Source organism: Pongo abelii, chromosome 10 (assembly GCF_028885655.2).
Source record: "Pongo abelii isolate AG06213 chromosome 10, NHGRI_mPonAbe1-v2.0_pri, whole genome shotgun sequence".
NCBI classification, from domain to species: Eukaryota; Metazoa; Chordata; class Mammalia; order Primates; family Hominidae; genus Pongo; species Pongo abelii.
Window position 1 is genome coordinate 53,173,501 of NC_071995.2, and position 19,954 is coordinate 53,193,454.

Here is a 19,954-nt window from a genome sequence, read left to right on the forward strand (position 1 = left end):
ATAACAACTAGGAAAACAATGGCATAATTAGAAAGTAATGAATAATAAAGAAGTCATTAATAAAACCCCTTTAGAAGAAAACGCATGTAGATTTTTGCCTACATGTCCCCTAAACCAAGGAGATGACTTACTAGGACATGAGATGTAATGTAAAATTATAGGAACATAAGAAGAGCAAATCTTTTATATTCATTCTTTATTAAGAAAACCAAATTAAAATTATAAAAATTGATGAAAGAACAAATTGAATTGGTAACCAAGAAGTTAGAGAGATTTTCTATAGATGGTAATATCAGTAACTGATTCAAATATATAGGAATGGTAAGGTATTTTCCTTGCAGAGGATTGGTTATGTTTTAGAAAATATCTAAAATGTAAGTATTAAATTAACAAGCAAAATGCTTCACTTTTTATGTATTAAATATATTCTCTTCACATGAACTTTGAAAACAGCAGAGGAAGATGGAATACTTATTAGAGTTCTATGAGGGAAGAAAATCTATTTTGAGGGATATGAAATAAAATAATTTTTAGATAATATGAATCTATTAAATCATGTATGATTGTGTAATTGATGAAGAAATATGTGAAAGATTATTGCTTTAATTTCTGGTGATGCTCCTGAAGTTTTTTTGCAGAAAGCAAGGTAGTCACTTTAGAAGAAAGCCAGAGGTGAAGCAGGGAGACATCTTACTTTTAAAGAAACAGATTACTGAAGAAACAGTGATGATTAGAGAGATTAAGATTCCAGAAAGAAAAAAAAAAATCTTCAGAGATAACATCAATATACATACAGGTGTTTTATTTATTATTTTTTTACACTGGGATTTTTTTGTTATATATGACTTTTTGTCAGAAATGAGAATTTTGGCTTGACCCTGGTAGAGAGCTGCTTTCTCAGGTCAGATACATCAAGAAAATTATTGATAGTAGAGCAGAGTAAGAGTGAAAAAATGGAAAAATTGATGGATTTGGAACAAATGGCCAATTGTACCATTAAAGACCCTTGCTCAATTTTAAAGCTGTGTAGATTTGGAAGCTAAATACTTAAGCAGATCCAGCAGGTTTCTTCTCAAGATGTTTGCCAAATTTTGAGGATGAATAGAACAGAAGTTTGAAGAGATAATTTCTGCATTTCTAAAATGCCCAGACTCTTAGTGGTAGGAAGACATATATGTCACCTCCCGCCCCAAGGTAATAACTGGAATCTTGAAAGAACCACACACTAGGTACTGAATTAAGCCAAAGGTACATTGAATCTATCTATATAAGTCCAGCTTCAGTTCAAAATCTAGCTTAATTCCAGTTCAGGTTAAGTTGTTCTCCAGAGAAGTCATTTTAGAGGCCTACCCCTAGGTCTGTTCCTTGCTGAGAAAAAGAATTCAGCGATATTTCTCCTATTTGCTTTTGAAAGAAGCGAAATATGGCTCTGTTCCACCCGTCCCACAGGCAGCCAGACTTTAAGATTATCTCCCTTGTTCCCTGAACATCACTGTGATCCTGTTCTTTTTTCAAGGTGCCCAGATTTCATATTGTTTAAACAATTTGTGCAGTTAATGCAATCATCACAGGGTCCTGAGGCGACTTTCATCCTCAGCTTACAAAGATGACGGGATTAAGAGATTAAAGTAAAGACAGGCATAGGAAATCACAAGAGTATTGATTGGGGAAGTGATAAGTGTCCATGAAATCTTCACAATTTATGTTCAGAGACTGCAGTAAAGACAGGTGTAAGAAATTATGAAAGTATTAATTTGGGGAACTAATAAATGTCCATGAAATCGTCACAATTTATGTTTTTCTGCCATAGTTTCAGCCTGTCCCTCCGTTCAGGGTCCCTGACTTCCTGCAACACTCAAGGCAATAAAAAAATTCATAAAATAATTAAAATATTGAGATTGCAATAGATTTGAAATATATAGAGAGGGATCAATAAACTTAGTAGAATTAAACAATATACTATCTAAATTGAAGAATGCAGTAAATCACTTTAATAGCTAAAAGTATACATTTGAAGATAGGCATGAATAATAAATATCCAAAATAAAGAGAGAAAATAAGAACATGGAGAATAAGATACATGTGGAACCATGATCAAAAGTTCTAGTACATGTAATTTGGCATCCCAGAAGAAAGGGAGAAAGAATATAGGGGGGAGCAATATTCAAAACAATAATTGCAAAGAGTGTCCTAAAGTGCTAAAAGACATCAATCCAAAGATTCAAGAATCTCAGTGAACCCCAAGTGAAAAATCACATTCAGTGATATCTTCATTGGTACCCACTGAAAATCAATATAGACAAAATCATTGTGAGTTCAAAACCCTAGATATGAATTTTTGTATTTCTTCAGCTAGTAACTAAATGTACTTTTGCTAAAGTCTGAGCCAATGCCATAAGGGAAATATAATAACTAATAGAAGAATGATGCATAAATACCACATATGGTAGTCACTTCTGCTATTTATCAATATCCCTTTCTTCTCAATTAAGATTCAGAAAGGAAAGGGAAAATATCACCAGGGTAAATTTCACACAAGAAATATTTAATTCGGGTTGGAAAATGTGAAAGGGGGAAAAAAAAAAAGAAGGAACACTGAGGTCACCCAGAGATAAAAACTATCCCATGAAGGATGAGTTTTGAAAAAAAGGCAGTATAATGTATAACTTCTGAGGATAGATCATAAGGGGCATTGATACTTTTGCCTTGGTCTCTTGAATTATCTGTTCTGGGGAAAGAGCTGGATTTCCAGAACTCAGGATCTTAGAGTAGGCGCTAAATGGAATTGGTGCTCTTATGAGGCTGTAATACTGCATGGACTCCTTCAGTTGCTAGGAACTCCTTGCAAAGCCCCCACATATTTCATACTCCTGTCTCTGAAAAGGGGGCGCTGTCTGTTACTGCTTACACATCTGAAGGCCATGATGTAGCCAGTTCTTGGAATGAAGAAATAAGCTGATCCCTGGGGCTAATTGCCTCTATAAAGTCTACTGCCACCGTTAGGACCATCAGACAGATACTCAGACTCCTCCCCGCACACACACAAAAAGGGAAAAAATAAATTCTCTCACTTTCTCCCACTTCTGATTTTGCTGTAGTGCCTCTTATTCGCAGTGCATATTAGGAAATCTGATGGTGAAAGAGACTGTAGTTTGCAGTACTGATCCCTGATATTACAGAGCTAAATAATAAATGTTGGGTTTGGAGCTGAAAAATAATCAATAAAAATTACATTTTCTGACATTTAGTATTATTTCTTTATATCATTATTATAGATATGTCTATTTGACTATTTCAGGCCATGAAATGTAAGTAGAAATCCCGTGTCACTTATTAATGGCAGTATATAATGGCCTCTATGTTTATTTTCTACCTTATTTTCCTCCTGACTATTGTTGATTATGTTTAAATTAGATTAACTTGGGTCCTGAATGGAGCAAGATGTAGAATAGAGTCTTTAGCTGGCCTTCACTTGATATGTGTTGGGAATGAGAAATAATTTTGTTTTAAGCCATTGAATTTTTTTTACATAAACCAGTAACATAGTTGTTTACTATCATTATCAAGTATGCACTGTACATAATTGTATGTGCTATACTTTCATCCAACTGACAGTGCAATAGATTTGTTTATACCAGCATCACCATAAACACATGAGTAATGCATTGTGGTACAACATTACAGCGATGTTGCACCACATACAATGAATGTGGTTCAACAGTGATGATGGCGACATCCCTGGGTGACAGGAAAATTTCAGCTCCATTATAATATGGTTGGAACCATCATCATATATGCAGTCCATCATTGACATAGTTATGCAGTGCAGGACTTTTATACATACACACACACACACACACACACACACACACACACACAGTTATACTTATCTTAGCTATTGTATTTTTTAAAATATGTTTTTCTTTTTCTTTTCTTTTCTCTTTTTTTTTTTTTTTTGAGACAGAAACTCACTCTGTTGTCCAGGCTAGAATGCAGTGGTGAGATCTTGGCTCACTGCAGCCTCCGCCTTCTGGGTTCAAGCAATTACCTTGCCTCAGCCACCTCAGTAGGTGGGATTGAAGGTGTGCACCATCATGCCCAGCTAAGTTTTGTATTTTCAGTAGAGACAATATTGACAATATAAAATTCAAAATAATTCTAATACTGTTATTTCCTCACTGCTGTTGTTTTCATTATAGACCTCTCTAACATTTAATGATTAAAAATAATAATTTCCAAAGGAAGCCTAATTAAAATTATTCAACATAACCTCAGTGTGCATTCATCACTACCGTCTCTCTCCAGAGACATTTTAACTCTGTTTTACGGCAACAGTCTTCTGTGAATATTTTGAAGAAGAAAGAAAAAAGCTGCTATAAACAGCCTGTGTTGGAGAGAATACTTTATCTTTTCTTTCTTTTTTTTTTTTTTTTTTCTTTTTTTTTTTTCTTTTATTGTAATTATTATTATTATTATTATTATTATACTTTAGGTTTTATGGTACATGTGCCCAATGTGCAGTAAGTTACATATGTATACATGTGCCATGCTGGTGCACTGCACCCACCAACTCGTCATCTAGCATTAGGTATATCTCCCAATGTTATCCCTCCCCCCTCCCCCCAACCCACAACAGTCCCTGAAGTGTGATGTTCCCCTTCCTGTGTCCATGTGTTCTCATTGTTCAATTCCCACCTATGAGTGAGAATACTTTAAAAAAACAAGTTTTCCTGAGGGAAGGTGAGGAAAGGAAAAAAAATAATAACAGATCTTTTTTTTCACAAGAGTTACTCAGAGTCACTTAAAATATTATATTAGAAAGTTTTCCTAGTATCCAGGGTCAGGGCATTGTTATTGTCATGGAAATTTTGGGGAGAAAAAAGAGATACTGAATGCCTAGCCTTTGGAGAGTCCTTTTACGTTTCAAGGATGCTCCATCCCAACCATTTTCATTCATATGCCATGCAGCTCATCTTTTCCACTGGTGCTGTTTTTGGATTCTTTCTTGTGATTTGAACCCTCTCCTTCTGATGATCTAAGAACTTCACTTAATTAACAAGTAAAATATACAACTTCATCATCTCTGTTTACCAATTTCCCTGTAAGTATTGTCCTGATTCTAACAAGGATCCACATTTCTTTCCTTCCTTCCTTCCTTCCCTCCTTCCCTCCCTCCCTCCCTCCTTCCTTCCTTTCTTCCTTCCTTCCTTCCTCTTTTTGTTTTTGAGAGTCTCATTGATTGACACTCCAGGAAAGCTTGATCTTTCCTGGAGTGTCAGCAGAGTCTGCATCTGGTTTGGTCTGAATCCCTCTGCTGTAACCAGACCCAAACTGCCCATTTTGCTACTGCCCTTTTTCACTTCCACGGCCTCTAGCTTTACTACTAACAACAAACTAGTACCAGAGACACTGTTACTCAGTGAGTTTCAGACTTTCAGACTTTTGCCACTGATTGAGACACCCAGATTTTTCACCGTATTGTCAGCCCTTTCCTGGATCTCCAGCTGCAGGACCTTTTGGATACTTTACCGTAGTCTGGTTGTAGCACCTCTTAACAGCAACTGGGTTATGTCACCTATCGGGTCCTCTCCCACTTCTGGAAGAGAAAGCAGAATTTTCAGCTGGACTTGTTCCTACATTATGTTCCATCCCACTGTGCATAACCTGGTTCATCTTTCCAAATTCCATCTCCTCATTATATAAGTATGTTATTATGTAAGAAAATTCAAGAGAAAAACGAGTTGAGAAGCTTATGAAATGTTCCCAAAGTAAAGCATCAACCACTGATGCCAGTTAAAGTAAAGCCACATAGCATTTGGGTTTTAGCAGTTAAACTGCTACCACATGGAATTATATTATTATAAGTGTATTTTCAATTACTTGCCTCATTTTTTGCATTTTTCTGATTAATTTACAACTTAGATGACTTAACTTTGGCTGTTAGAATATCTTCTATAGAATATCATTTAATTCAGAAAGAAAAAACTTCGGAAAGTTTTCAAAACTTTGAAAAATTCTGCTTGTATTTTAGGATTATAGAAATATTAGTTTGATGGTCCTGATTTATTTATAAATTATTGATTCTCTATATAGACGACTGAAATCAAATATCTTGAAATATTATGGAAAATAACTTCTAAAAATACTTCAAAATGTTTTATTTTCAGACCATCAGGGCATGTGATCTTTGGTATAGTATCTTAATAACCATAAAAGAATATTTTACATTTTAATGTTTTTTATGTTTCTAGTTTTCATGTACATACAATCAAATTTTTTTTTCTTTTTGAGATAGAGTCTTGCTGTGTCACCCAGGCTGAAGTGCAGTGGTGCAATCTTGGTTCACTGCAACCTCCGTCTCCTGGGTTCAAGCAATTTTCCTGCCTCAGCCTCTCGAGTAGCTGGGATTACAGGCACCTACCACCATGACCAGCTAATTTTTATATTTTTACTAGAAACAGGGCTTCACCATGTTGACCAGGCTTGTCTCGAACTCCTGGCTGCAAGTGATCTGCCTGCCTCAGCCTTCCATAGTGCTGAGATTACAGGTGTGAGCCACCGTACATGGCCAATCAATTTTTTAAGAGAAAGTAAAACACATTTGGTAAGCATATTTTTCTTATACAGATGTATTTATTAAACCTATCAGGTAACACACTCAATATTAAATAGCCGGTGACCAACAAGGCAAGTACCAGACATAGATTTTTTTGTCATGGTTAATACATATGTTTATAATTCAGTATAACTTGGTTGGCTGATTTTTCTTTTGGTTTATTATAGGCCTTATATGTTTCCTAACCCAGCAGATGTGATAAAATGTAACCCTGAACTCACTAAATCATTGTTTCTTGTTTTCCTTTAGACTTGGTAGCAGTCAACAATAAGAAATGAAAAATTATACTTCTGTGAAACAGTTCATTCTTCTGGGATTAACAGATGACCCAAAGCTAAATGTTTTGATTTTTATATTTCTATTTTTTACATATATACTGAGTATAACTGGGAACCTGACAATTATTACTCTTACTCTGATAGACGTGCACCTCAAAATACCCATGTACTTTTTCCTTAGGAATTTCTCTTTTCTAGAAATCTCATTCACAACAGTTTGTATTCCTAGGTTTCTGGTCAGCATCATAACAGGGGATATGACCATTTCTTATAATTCTTGCATGGCCCAGGTGTTTTTCTTTATACTCCTTGGTTCAACAGAATTTTTCCTTTTGACTGCTATGTCCTATGACCGTTATGTTGCTATCTGTAAGCCACTGCACTACACAACAATAATGAACAGCAGAGTCTGCATCCAGCTTGTAATTAGCTCTTGGCTAGCTGGATTTCTCATTATCTTTCCACCTGTAATCATGGGGCTTCAACTGGATTTCTGTGACTCCAACATCATTGATCACTTTACCTGTGATTCCTCTCCTATGCTACTGATCTCCTGCACAGACACAGTGTTTCTAGAGTTCATGGGATTTTTCCTGGCCATATTCACTCTCATGGTAACCTTAACATTAGTGATTCTTTCCTATGTATTCATCCTTAAGACAATTCTGAGAATTCCTTCTGCTGAACAAAGGAAAAAGGCCTTTTCCACTTGTTCTTCACACATGATTGTTGTCTCCATTTCTTATGGAAGCTGCATTTTCATGTATGTCAAAACATCAGCAAAAGAAGGAGTGGCTTTGACCAAGGGTATAGCAGTGCTCAATACCTCTGTTGCCCCAGTGTTAAATCCTTTTATTTACTCCCTAAGGAACAAGCAGGTAAAACACTCCTTTCAGAATTTGATCAAAAAAATGTTTTTCAAATAAATTTTAGTCACAAAGAAATGTATAGCCTGAACTTGAAATGAAAACTTATCTGTAACATAATACTGACATTGTTCTATATCTCCATCCAATACCGTTAATATATTCAACTATTTTTCCTTCAGGATTTATTCTTCTATCCCATTTTGACCTCACTTGGCTTGATAACCCATTTATATTTACATGCTGTGAACATTTAGGTACTGTTTTATTTGTTTTTTTGTTTGTTTGTTTTTTGTTGTTTGTTGTTTGTTTTTTGAGATGGAGGTTCACACTGTTGCTCGGGCTGGAGTGCAATGGTGCCATCTCGGCTCACTGCAACCTCTGCGTCTTGGATTCAAGTGATTCTCTTGCCTCAGCCTCCTGAGGAGCTGGGACTACAGGCTCCTGCCACCACGCCCAGCTAATTTTTTGTATTTTTAGTGGAGACAGGGTTTCGCTATGTTGGCCAGGCTGCAGAATTTAGCTTTAAACAATCGTTGAAAGACTTTCCCTTTGATCCCAAGAAAAAAATTTTTTTAAAAAGTTACCATCATATTCTCACTCATAGGTGGGAATTGAACAATGAGAACACATGGACACAGGAAGGGGAACATCACACTCTGGGGACTGTTGTGGGGTGGGGGGAGGGGGGGAGGGATAGCTTTAGGAGATATACCTAATGCTAAATGACGAGTTAATGGGTGCAGCACACCAGCATGGCACATGTATACATCTGTAACTAACCTGCACATTGTGCACATGTACCGTAAAACTTAAAGTATAATAATAATAAAATAAAATTTAAAAAAATAATAATAATAATCAGTAACCTAAAAAAAAAAAGTTACCATCAAGCAATTCTGAAAAATTATTTATCTCATTGCATTAGCACAATGTACTAAAATAAATTCTTCTGTGAGTTAAAGTCTCCTACCTCTAGTATATTTATATTTCTCCTTTTATCTCCTTTGGTTTTTGCATTATAAATGTTTACATATGCTATTTGGTACATTGGCATTCTATATCTTCAATGTGAATTCCATTATTTAATATTATAAAATATCTTGCTCAATGTCTTTTCTTGGCTCAAATTCCAAAATTACCTCAAGTCCGATTCTGATATTTCTGTTAGGCCCCAATACTCTCACCACAAATCACCCTTAATGAACTACACTGATGATAGCCCATTTCTTTCTGTTAATTTGCTGATGCTGGGCCTGGAGTTTACCTGCAGCTCCTTTGAAAAGAATCTGGCTTGCCTTTCTCTCTTTTGATTTTACTAGCCCTTTAAACCCCTGTGCTTTCTATCTCCCAAGTGGTTCTTAAAACTTCTAGTATACTAATGATACCCTCGATTGTATTTATATGGTTACATTCTTTTAAAAAAGTTTTGATATTTTTATGGACAATGGAGAGTATGGGATTAAGTATGTTTACACTGCCTGAACCTTGATATAAACTTTTCCTATAAGAGGTTCTTAATTATAGTTATACACTTGTAAGAATAAAAATTTGTTTAGTATTTATCAATTTGCTTTTTTCCTGTCTTCTTCCACAAGCAATGCATGAACACATGAAATCATTTAAGTTACTATCGGATCACTTTTCCTTAATATGTATTCAAATTCCTAGTTTTTGGGTTCTCTTTTCTCCCCCATTTAAAAAATGAGTTATTCAAACAAGTATTTGTAGAAAAAAGGTTACACATAATCAAAAGCAGGTGAATGAAAACTAACACATTCAATCTGAGAAAGAGTATGAATGTCTAAATGTCTAAAATAGCCATATGATATTTGCATCTGTGAATCTGAGCAAAATGATTTACATCATCTGCTTATAGGAAGTGTTTTGTTAAATTCATAATAAGTTTTGTTAGAATTGGTAAGAATACTGGACTCCTTTAGGCATCATAGAGCTAAATATTCCAGCTAATCAAAAATTATGTTTTTATTTCTCTTTGCTTTACAAAGCTTTTTATTTTTCTGGTAGCTGCTTAGCAGATTCTATGCAAATCTGAATTTGCGTTGCATCTATTGATGCAGATATGGCTCAAGCAATGTGATGCTCAATAAAGGCCAGATCCTTCAGTGCATGTGGGCAGAGAGAAAGGATATGCTGCGTAATAACAACCAGTCCTCCAAAAAATAAAAACCTGCTGTAATTATAAATTTTAGTGTCAATTCTATATACCCAGTTGATTTTCATGCAATATTTCATTGACTTTTACCAAACTTATGTTCATAAGCAATTTATTTTTGCAACTCAACCACAGTTTGACAAATGGAATTGTATTTCAATCTGTGAACTCTTTTTCTATAAGTTTACTGTCATTTAATCTGAGAATTAGTGAGTTTTGAATTATTATATTAATTTTAAATATAATTTATTTAATTACAAGTTTTTATAATTTATATTAGAATTATGTATGACCTTTTAAAATAACTGCCTGCCAAGAGTCCTAAAAACTAAATGTTACGGGATCTTTAGAGTGTCACTTTTCTGGCTGGAAACCTCTGTGGCTGGTGGCACTTTTGCCTGAGTTCTTGCCCCACGTCCAGGAAGAATGAGCTACGCATACAAGTGAAGGGTGAACAAGATGAAGAGCTTTACTTAGTGATAGAACAGCTCAGAGGAGACCAGCAGGGGGCAGCTCCTCTCTGTAGGCAGGTTGTCTCATCCACAGTTCAGCTCTCAGCAGAGAGGAGGCCCTGAATTGGGTGGTTCCTCTCTGCCCTCAGGTCGTCTAGTGGTCTCTGCAGCTCTCAGCAGAGTGGGTAGCTCCTCTCTGCAGCTGGTCCTCTAGTCATCTCCAGCTATCAGCAGAGAGGGTAGTTTCTCACTTCAACCAGTCCTCTGGCCATCCTCTCCATCCTCTGCCTCGTTCTGGCTGAGCCCAGGGCTTTTATGGAACCCAGAGGAGAGGAAGTACATGCAGATTGGTCCATGGGCAGCCATCAGCAGCAGAAAAGGCACCACAAGTTCCCACTCCAGTCTGCGGTCTACAGGACTGGCAGCCCGGTGCCCAGCCTTCAGGCCATCCCTGGACTGAAGGTGGGGCCTTACAGGGGCACCACTCCCTTCCTCCCAGGAACCTGTCTGCCTACAGTAGCTATCCATGTCACCCAGGCTACTGGCACCAAGGGGCACCTGCAAGCCAGCACCCAGCCACCCTCACCACCCTCTCAGCTTCTCCTCTTGTGCTCGTCTGCACCCAAAGTCCAGAGGGGGCCCAGTCCACTGGGGACTGGCATGTCAGCAGTGCCCCAAGCGTGAGCACACCCAGCCAGACTGTGACAGTGCCTGGGTCGGCCCCAACACCACTCCGAGATCTGAGCAGGCATCGGGAGTGGGGAGAGGAGAGGCAGCAGGAGCAGGCACCTCCGAGCCTGCAAAGGCAAAGGGAGCCTTCTCAGGCCGCCCAAGAATGCAGGGATTGCTGGACCTGCAGCCCGAGTTTGGGCGGCTACAGCCGTTCTGAGGGACCGTGCTCCTGCCTGCTCCATGGAGCCAGAGTTCCAGGTCTACAGCCCGGGTTTAGGCGGGCACCCGGGAAGCTCCTTCCCCAACTCAGAATGGACGGGACTGTCACTTGTCCCGGACTCCCGCCGGCTCCACTGAGCGTGCAGCCCGCTGTGGCACCTCCCTGCTGTAGCCGGCTTGAGGACAGCAGCTGCTGCCATCATAAACACTGTGGCATTATCCTGTACACTCAAAATTCAGAATAAAAAGGGCTATATTAGATCATTGACTAAAAAGTGTACCCATTCTACACCTCAATTTATTTTTTGTTCACTATACACATCAAACCAATTTTCCATCTTTCTTTATATCATGCTACTACTAAATGTACACTTTAAAGTAGTATTTTGATCTGCAAGTAACCATCTTCCTATAATAAATAATTTTATAACAACCTCTTTATTAAAGCATACTTACAATGTTTACTCAAGTTCTTGGCTTTAATCGTGGCTAATTAAATATTATATACTTTGAACTTAAAGTAGCTGTTATACTTTAACAATTTTTTCTTCATATGACATCTGTATTGTTTAATTATATACCTTTAATAATTTTGTTGTAACTTTATTTTACAACTTTGTCTCCCAAAGAAACATTAAACATCTTAAAATCTTTAAGAAGTGTCTAGCGTCCTATGACCATTAAATAATCTTAGTTCTAATTTAATTTAAAATACTTATATGTTTGATGGAGTTCTTGGATTAAATATCGACTAAATATGTCTCACAATAACTAGTGTAAAAGGGATATTATAGATGTCTTTTTATATCGAAGCAGAGGATAATAAATTGACATTTGTGGGAAAATTGTTAGCTGGAGATACGAAGAAGGGATTGTGAAATTTAACAAATAATGTAGCCTTCTAACAGTATTCCAGAAGATGTAAAAACTGCAAGCAGCTAGCTTTATCATGATGGTGTTCCTATAATCCAAGAGTGAGCTCAATACATAATAAATATTTTAAAAGTTATCTAATAAGCAGTAATGATTTTTATTATACTCATATTTTCTACATTTTCAATCAGTGGAAAAATAAAAAATCTTAAAGACAATCTTGACATTTGATTTAGTGTAATGAGAACCTTGGCCTAAGTCTGGAACATCACAATGAATTTTTGACATTTTCCTTAAGTTTAAAGATAAACCTACTTGTTCACAGCATAGTCTGTCATTTAGATACTGCCAATATCTAGTACTCCACTATTAAGTTTCTTCTCATTGTAAAGTTATAAGATATTTATATATCTGTAAATCTTCCTATATCTTCTGCTGTGTTTTTAGGCCACTATTTCCTAAATATTCTATTATAAAATCTGTGCTAGTTCAGACTATTACTTAGCTCCCAGTGTCTTGAGAACACTAATCTCCTTTTGTTTATTCATTCAATAAATCCCGAGGTAGTAATATTATTATTCAAGCCAGCCATTAGTCTGTTTCCTCCATTCAGAGGAATTTTAATAGGAACATTAATAGAAGAAGCTAGCCATTATTGTTTCCTCCATTTAGAGGAATATTAATAGGAATATTAATAGAATAAGCAAGCCATTATTCTGTTTCCTCCATTTAGAGGAAACAGAGCTTAAATAATAAGCTTTGCAGGCTATCCTCCATCTAGAGGAAACAGAATAATGGCTAGCTTGAATAATAATATTACCACCCCCAAAGTATGATCTTGAGTATCAGGCTTGGGGAGTTGTGTTACCTTCACCTCTACTTCAACTATAATTTATTTCATTTTAAATGTCAGGATAATACTTCCTTAAGTAGAAATAGGTAGAGTATCCAATGACTTCAGACCCTTAGATAAATTTGACTGGATGTGCAGAAATGGGTAAATATATACCCTTTTTGTGAACATGGTAGAGGTACTCCTGGGATTTTTATCTTCTAACCATATATTGAATATTTGGTTATAAATACAAGGAAAAAGAAGCAGAACAATATGCAGAGGTTTTTTGAAAAATCTTGATGCTTTAATTTAAGTAAATTTAAAAAGCAACTAGAAATGACATTTTGACTAATCCAGTCATGTTTACCTTAAAAGTATGTACATTCTTAATGGTTATTTCAGGAATATAATTTTTCTGCTTAATAGTATATGCTTATGCTTTATACAAGTAATCTCAATTATGTACAATATTAAGTATTAGCACATTTAAACCACACAATTATGACATTTCATAATATCAAAATATATACATAGCAGGAAAATTTAAAAACCATTATATTCCTGTAGTTTGAAGCAACAAGTTTCAAGTTTCTTCTTTACTGCATGGGTTGCGACTCATGGTACTGAATGACATTTTGTGTTCTTGTGGAGATATCCTATACAGTTGTTTGCAATATAATCAATATCAGAAAAACATGTAATTATTTTTGCACCAGATTCAAAACAATTTGATGCATTTTAACACAGTAGATATACCTTATGTATTTAGTTTTACACAATGTGAATTTTACATGTGGTGGTCAGTATCCATAATATAAAGGCAAAAGACCAAAAGAAACTGCAACTGTGGGTTCACAAAGAACATGGATAATAGGAAGGGCAAATATCTCCCTCTTAGGAATCTTGTAGGTAAAAATTGGTGAAAAATATATTCACATAATAAATTATCTAATCCTGAGAAAATATTCCATTTGAAAGTGATAAAGTCTCTAATGAATACCGGAACCAGATGAGACTTTACAAACTCAGAAAAGCTGTCTGGACCTTTAGGTACTTTAAATAATTATGCTAAGTGGCAGCACATTTAAGCTTTTGTGGAAAATAACTAAACTTGAACAAAGAAGTAAAGCATCATAACATCAAGGATGATATCAGAAGAAAAAAAATGAAGGAAAAACAATCTTGCCTCATCTAAAATGTATCTTGAGTATTGAACTAATTTATCACCACTGGAGAAAAGAATACACGGTAATGTGAAGACATGCTATATTGGTCTAGAAATGGGATTAATAAAACACTTGCAGCTTAGTAAAATACAGTTAGAATTAAATAAAAGTACTACTTTGCATAATGAACAGTAGCTTTATGATAGGTGGCTGGTAAATAAAAACATGTTCAAGAAGAGTACATTTTACAATCTTATAGGAGATTATCATAGATGATTAACTAAACTAGAATGTCTTTCATTACAACATTACAATTAGAGTAAAAACCACTTCCAGACATTAAATATCTCTGCAAACCATTATTAGGGACAGACTACTCTACCAGATTAATGAGTGTGCTGACTTTTTTAATTCTAAAATTTTAAATAGGGAAGGTGAAATACATGCTTATTTAAAAGTTTTTAAAAATTAAAAATATCAAAGGAAAGCAAAATAAAATATCAAAAAGTATTGAAATGAGTATCAAAGTATTGAAAAATGCTGGTAAATGAACTCTCAGAATGTTACTTGAAAAGATTCAATCTAAGAGGTTTAATTTTATTTTCAGGAAGTATGTTGAACATTCAGAAGAGAGATATTTGTATTGTAATATATGAGAATCTAATGAAAGAAATATACAAATAATGAATTAATATGTGAGATAATAAATAACAAAATTGTTTAAAAATATTGTGGGTCTATGTACCACAAAATCATTTTATTGTAAAAGAAAAGATAACAATGATGTTCTTAAAATGTGTGTTTGTGTGCGTGTGTGTGTAAGTTTCTTTACTGGTGTTATAGCTTTCTTATTTCTTCATTTATTTTATAGCTAAAATAAAGAGTAACATAATAAAGAGAGAAAGTAATAAGTAATAAGAAATTGCAAGGCAGTAATAGAATTTATTCTTCTTAGATTGACAAGTGACCCACAGTGGCAGGTTGTGCTTTTCATATTGCTTGCTACCTATGTGCTAAGTGGGACTGGGAATCTGATCTTTATCACTCTCTCCCCATTTCAGATCCCCATCTGCAGACTCCCATGTATTTCTTCCTTCAGAACTTCTCATTCCTGGAAATATCATTCATGTCTGTCTGCATTCCCAGATTCCTTGTCACCGTCATGACTGGAGACATAACAATTTCTATAATGGTTGTGTGTCTCAGCCATTTTTTTCATCTTCTTGGGGATGACTGAATTTTACCTTCTGGCTGCCATGTTCTTTGACTGCATTTTACCTTCTGGCTGCCATGTTCTTTGACTGCTACATGACTTCTAAAAAGTTTTCTATAAATGAAGAGATAAATTATTTATATGTTAGTTTTCCTTTATTGCCAAACCTGTGATACTGCCTTCATCTTTTCATTGTCTCTTTCACAGTTTCAACATCTTCCCCCATCCAAGCAAATGACTTTTGGAGGCTTTGGGAACTGCAAAAAAAAGAGTTCAGGCTTATTACCTCTAGTTATTGAGTCCCTCAAAATCAATGTGTCGTTAATAAAATTAATTATCGGGACTCAGTAGCTGTGAGTCTGACTAGGTATAAGGTACGTGGATTTGATATTGGCACCTTGATTTTCAGCCTGGTCTGATTATCTTGATTAATGTAAATGACTGTAGAAAATCTAATTCCCTGGCAAATAGTTTTCATTATTGTTCAAAGAAGAGGCTGTCTTTAACAATCACATACTTCTTACCATTGTGCTTTCATGGAATGACTTACATGTTTTTTCAAATTCTAATATAATACCAACAGAAAACTAAAATTATGATTATTTTGTTTACAAATTCCTTATTATAACACACAATTTACAAAGAAAATGAAACAATGCAAGTCTTTTTGTAAAACTATAATACAAACATATTATATATGACATATGCCTTATATATACACATATGTATATATGTCTTACATATGATATATACATTCTATATATGTATATGTATACATCATTATATATGTATATATACACATGTGTATATATGTATATATAATGTGTATATCATGTATAATTAATAGTTATAGATATCTATAGATAGATATAGATACTAATAGATATCAGGCAAATAACAGAGGAAAATTCTATCCTCTTGGTCAAAATTTATCTGATGAAGTTGATTATAATAGTTAATAAGTGGAATTAAATGAAAATCAGTATAAATCTTTCCAGAGCAAAATTTTTAGAAAATGTATTCACTTCCAAGTGCTAGTAAAGCAAAGTACTAGAAATCCGCTGGCTTTAGACATTTTATTTTAATGTGTTTCATGGTATATTTCCCTGAATTTAGTCTACCTGGAATTCATTAAGCTTCTCGGGTATGTAGATTCACATCTTTCCTCAAATTTGGAAAGTTTAAAAATTATTTCTTCAAATACTCTTTTTGACCCTTTCTCTCTTTCTCTTTTGCTTCTGGGTCTTCCATAATGCAAATTTTAGTATACTTGATGGTGTTCCAGAAGTCTCACTGGCTCTATTCATTTTTCATTATTCTTTTTTTATTCTGTTCCTCTGACTAGATAACTTCAATTGTCGTATCTTTAAGATTGCTGATTCTTTTTCTGCTTGCTAAAATCTGCTATTGAAGCCTTCTGTGGATTTCTCATGTCAGCTATTGCATTTTTCAGCATCGTTATTTTTATTTGGCTCATTTTTATAATTTTTATTACTTTACTGATATGCTCTTCATTCATCATTCTCCTGTTTTCTTTAAGTTCTTTGTCCATGGTCTGCTTGAGGTCTTTGAATATATTCAAGACAGGTGAGGTGAAGTCTTCGCTTAGTATGTCCAATGTCTACAAATTCTCAGAGTCAGTTTCTATCAATTTCTTTCTTTTACCTAATGTCCCTCACGGCACCCCCACTAAAGTAAATGTGTCATTCTTTCCTATTTCTTGTAAGCCTTGTCACTTTTTAAATTGAATATTTTGAATATTACAATGTGACCACAAGGGAAATCAGATTCTTCCCTCTTGCTAAGTTTTGCTATTATTGCTTGTTGAGGGCTGGATTAATCCATTTGTTTACTGCCCTTACTAAACTATTTTCGCTAAGACTGTATTATTTCCTAGTTTGTTATCTTAATAGCAAGCCAGTGACGGTGCAGGGATTTCTTTAAATGCCAGGAGCCAAAGAATGAGAGAGAGAGAACTCTCTGATCTTTGCAACTTGTCTCTGGGACGGGTCACTCCTTCAATGTTAAGTAAGGCTGCCTAAAACCCTGCTTTAACCTTCACCTCCTACTTGCATGAAGCTCACGGATCAGCCAGAGGTGCGAGCTTCAGGCCCTATGAGATAGCCATTCCTACTTGAGGAGGATGAAGCAGAGGTTAGCCTATTCACCAGTCCATCAGGGAAGCCCAAACTGGTGAAAGTGCATAACCAAAAATGCACAATGCAGTATTTTTTTATTATACTTTAAGTTCTGGGATGCATGTGCTGAACGTGCAGGTTTGTTATATAGGTATACACGTGCCATGGTGGTTTGCTGCACCCATCAACCCATCATCTACATTAGGTACTTCTAATGCTATCCCTCCCCTAGCCCCAGTGTGTGATGTTCCCCTCCCTATGTCCATGTGTTCTCATTACAATGCAGTATTTTAAGAACAAGTTTTGTGTTAGCCCCCTTACATCAGCAAGCCACACCAGGAAAGCAGGTTTTTGTCCCATGGCTGCCATTTTGCTGGGAAATGGGGGATATTAGGTAGGTAAATGCAATACTACAATGTTTTCTTACCAAAATGTAGCTACCTTTTTCTTCATTAAGCGCTCCTCTTGTTGCTTTGTTTTTTATTAGATTCCAGAGTTCCAAAAAATTAACTTCTCTCAGTTTTGCCAGCTTAATGTCTTCTTCAGCGGAGAGACTGACTGATTATTTAACTTCCCAATCTGTTATTTTCTGTCACCCAAAGCAGAACTTTTTAATTTTCATGATGGCCAATTCAGCCTTTTTTTTTTAATTGTTCGTGAAGCAGTGACCTTTAAATAATGGACAAAAATACTCTTTCCAAGTGGATGTTTTACACAGATTTGTTCTGTATGTTTTCTTTAAAGTGAGCTTTTTAAAAAACAAGAAAATAAACGAGAAGAAAACAAAACATAAAATTTAGTTGAATATTACTGAGTATATACACTGCTCAAAGGTCAGGTATTATGTGGCTGATATTGTTATAAGAATTAGACAGCTTCTCCAGGTAGACTCAGGCTATTAGGTTTCATCTAGTCTTAACCACTGTCTGATAATCTGAGAGTGTTGCTTACCATAATTATGACTTCCATCCCCACACATATTTCCTGTTATTCAAGGTAACATGTACTGTTTTAGCTTTGACATCATGGTAAAGCATGGACCTTACGATCTGGCATTCCCACACCACCATTAAATGAAGCTTGGAATGCATTATGCTAATGAACTAACTAAAATTACACCATAAAATGCTAAATCTTGGGTCATACATTTTATCTGTTCTCTCTAAATCCACAAATGCTAGGCATTTGAGACATCTGTAATATTTTACTAAGTCATTCAACTAAAAATGCTTGGTTTTCTCCACAGAGAAAATTATTTCTTTACCTTTGCTTGTGCTATAGAATCTTCAGATTGGGATTTCGTTTAAGCCCCAATTACTGTACATTCCAACCTCTTAATTCATGCTTTCTTATAGAAATCTACTAGAGAGCCAACGTGAATCTCTTTTTAGTTGAAATAATAATCAGAAGGATAATTTTAAAAATTAGTCAAGAGATTATTATTTCATCTTTCCCTTTGTGTCTTGCAAAGTTTAACATTATATGCAAAATTCTATATTCTTCCAATATTTAATGTCTCCCAAGAGAACCCAATTACAATGTTGCCAAAATTAATAGAGTTGTGAATACACTAGTTTTTCTGTCTCCAGGGAGGGTCTTATTATATTTCCCTCAAAAACAACCTCCGCTCTAACATTATATCTTAAAACATACAAAATGTGCCTTTCTATTTCTTTTGGAGAAAAAGCTGTTTGGAAAGCCTGTATCACTGAGCAATGTCAGAGAAAATATGAAACAGTTGACATTTAAATGCAAAAAAAAATTTCAAAATATGCCAACTGCATTTTCTCATACTCACCGAGAGTGGCTTTTGGATTGAGAAATAGATGGTTTATAACAAGGGGGAATCTGGAAAAAAATCTTCAAAATTTTAATAATTGAGCAGCTGTACAAAAATGAATTAGTTTGATAAAAGGTGTAAAACTGACCCTTTTCTAGCTAAAACATTACATTTCTCTTATAGATAATGAGAAAACTAATTAGATTTAAACTATTATTTGAATCTATCAAGGACTAACATAAGTGAGTATATTTCTTCTTTTTTTCATGTTGTTAATTTATCTTCCTAAATCATAGCACTCTTGACAGCTACTCTTTTTAAAATGTAACATGAAGGCATTTTGTCAATTCTTTTTTTTTGTTTGTTTGTTTTTATTATCAATGCTTGTATTGTTTTCTCTCTCCGAGTCTTTTTGTTTTTTGGTATGCATTACATTTATCTAAACTTACTGAAATTAACACCATCATCATTACTTCCTTTTCTGAGAGCACAGTTATTTAGCATGGATGTTTTCTTAATCCTGAGAAGTCTCACCCTGTATCTTTTGCATGTTACCTGGTATACCTGCTCTAATCAAAGATGATGAAAAAAATGTCCTAGAACAATCTTAGCAGATAAATTGAGAAATTGTCTGATCATATTTTGTTACGTTAACATGTGGCCAGCCAGG

General features: G+C 35.1%; 1 protein-coding gene across 1 annotated transcript; it reads left to right on the plus strand.

The window, feature by feature from the left end:
* Window positions 1-6,890: 6,890 nt before the first annotated feature.
* LOC100462639 (olfactory receptor 6C76-like) lies at window positions 6,891-7,820 on the plus strand. Its single transcript, XM_002823365.3, has one exon. The coding sequence runs from the start codon at window positions 6,891-6,893 to the stop codon at window positions 7,818-7,820; it is 930 nt and encodes a 309-aa protein (XP_002823411.2).
* The last annotated feature ends 12,134 nt before the right edge of the window (window positions 7,821-19,954 follow it).

Excerpts from the sequence above, each read along its gene's own strand:
- LOC100462639 (XM_002823365.3), top strand. The coding sequence starts at position 6,891 with ATGAAAAATTATACTTCTGTGAAACAGTTCATTCTTCTGGGATTAACA.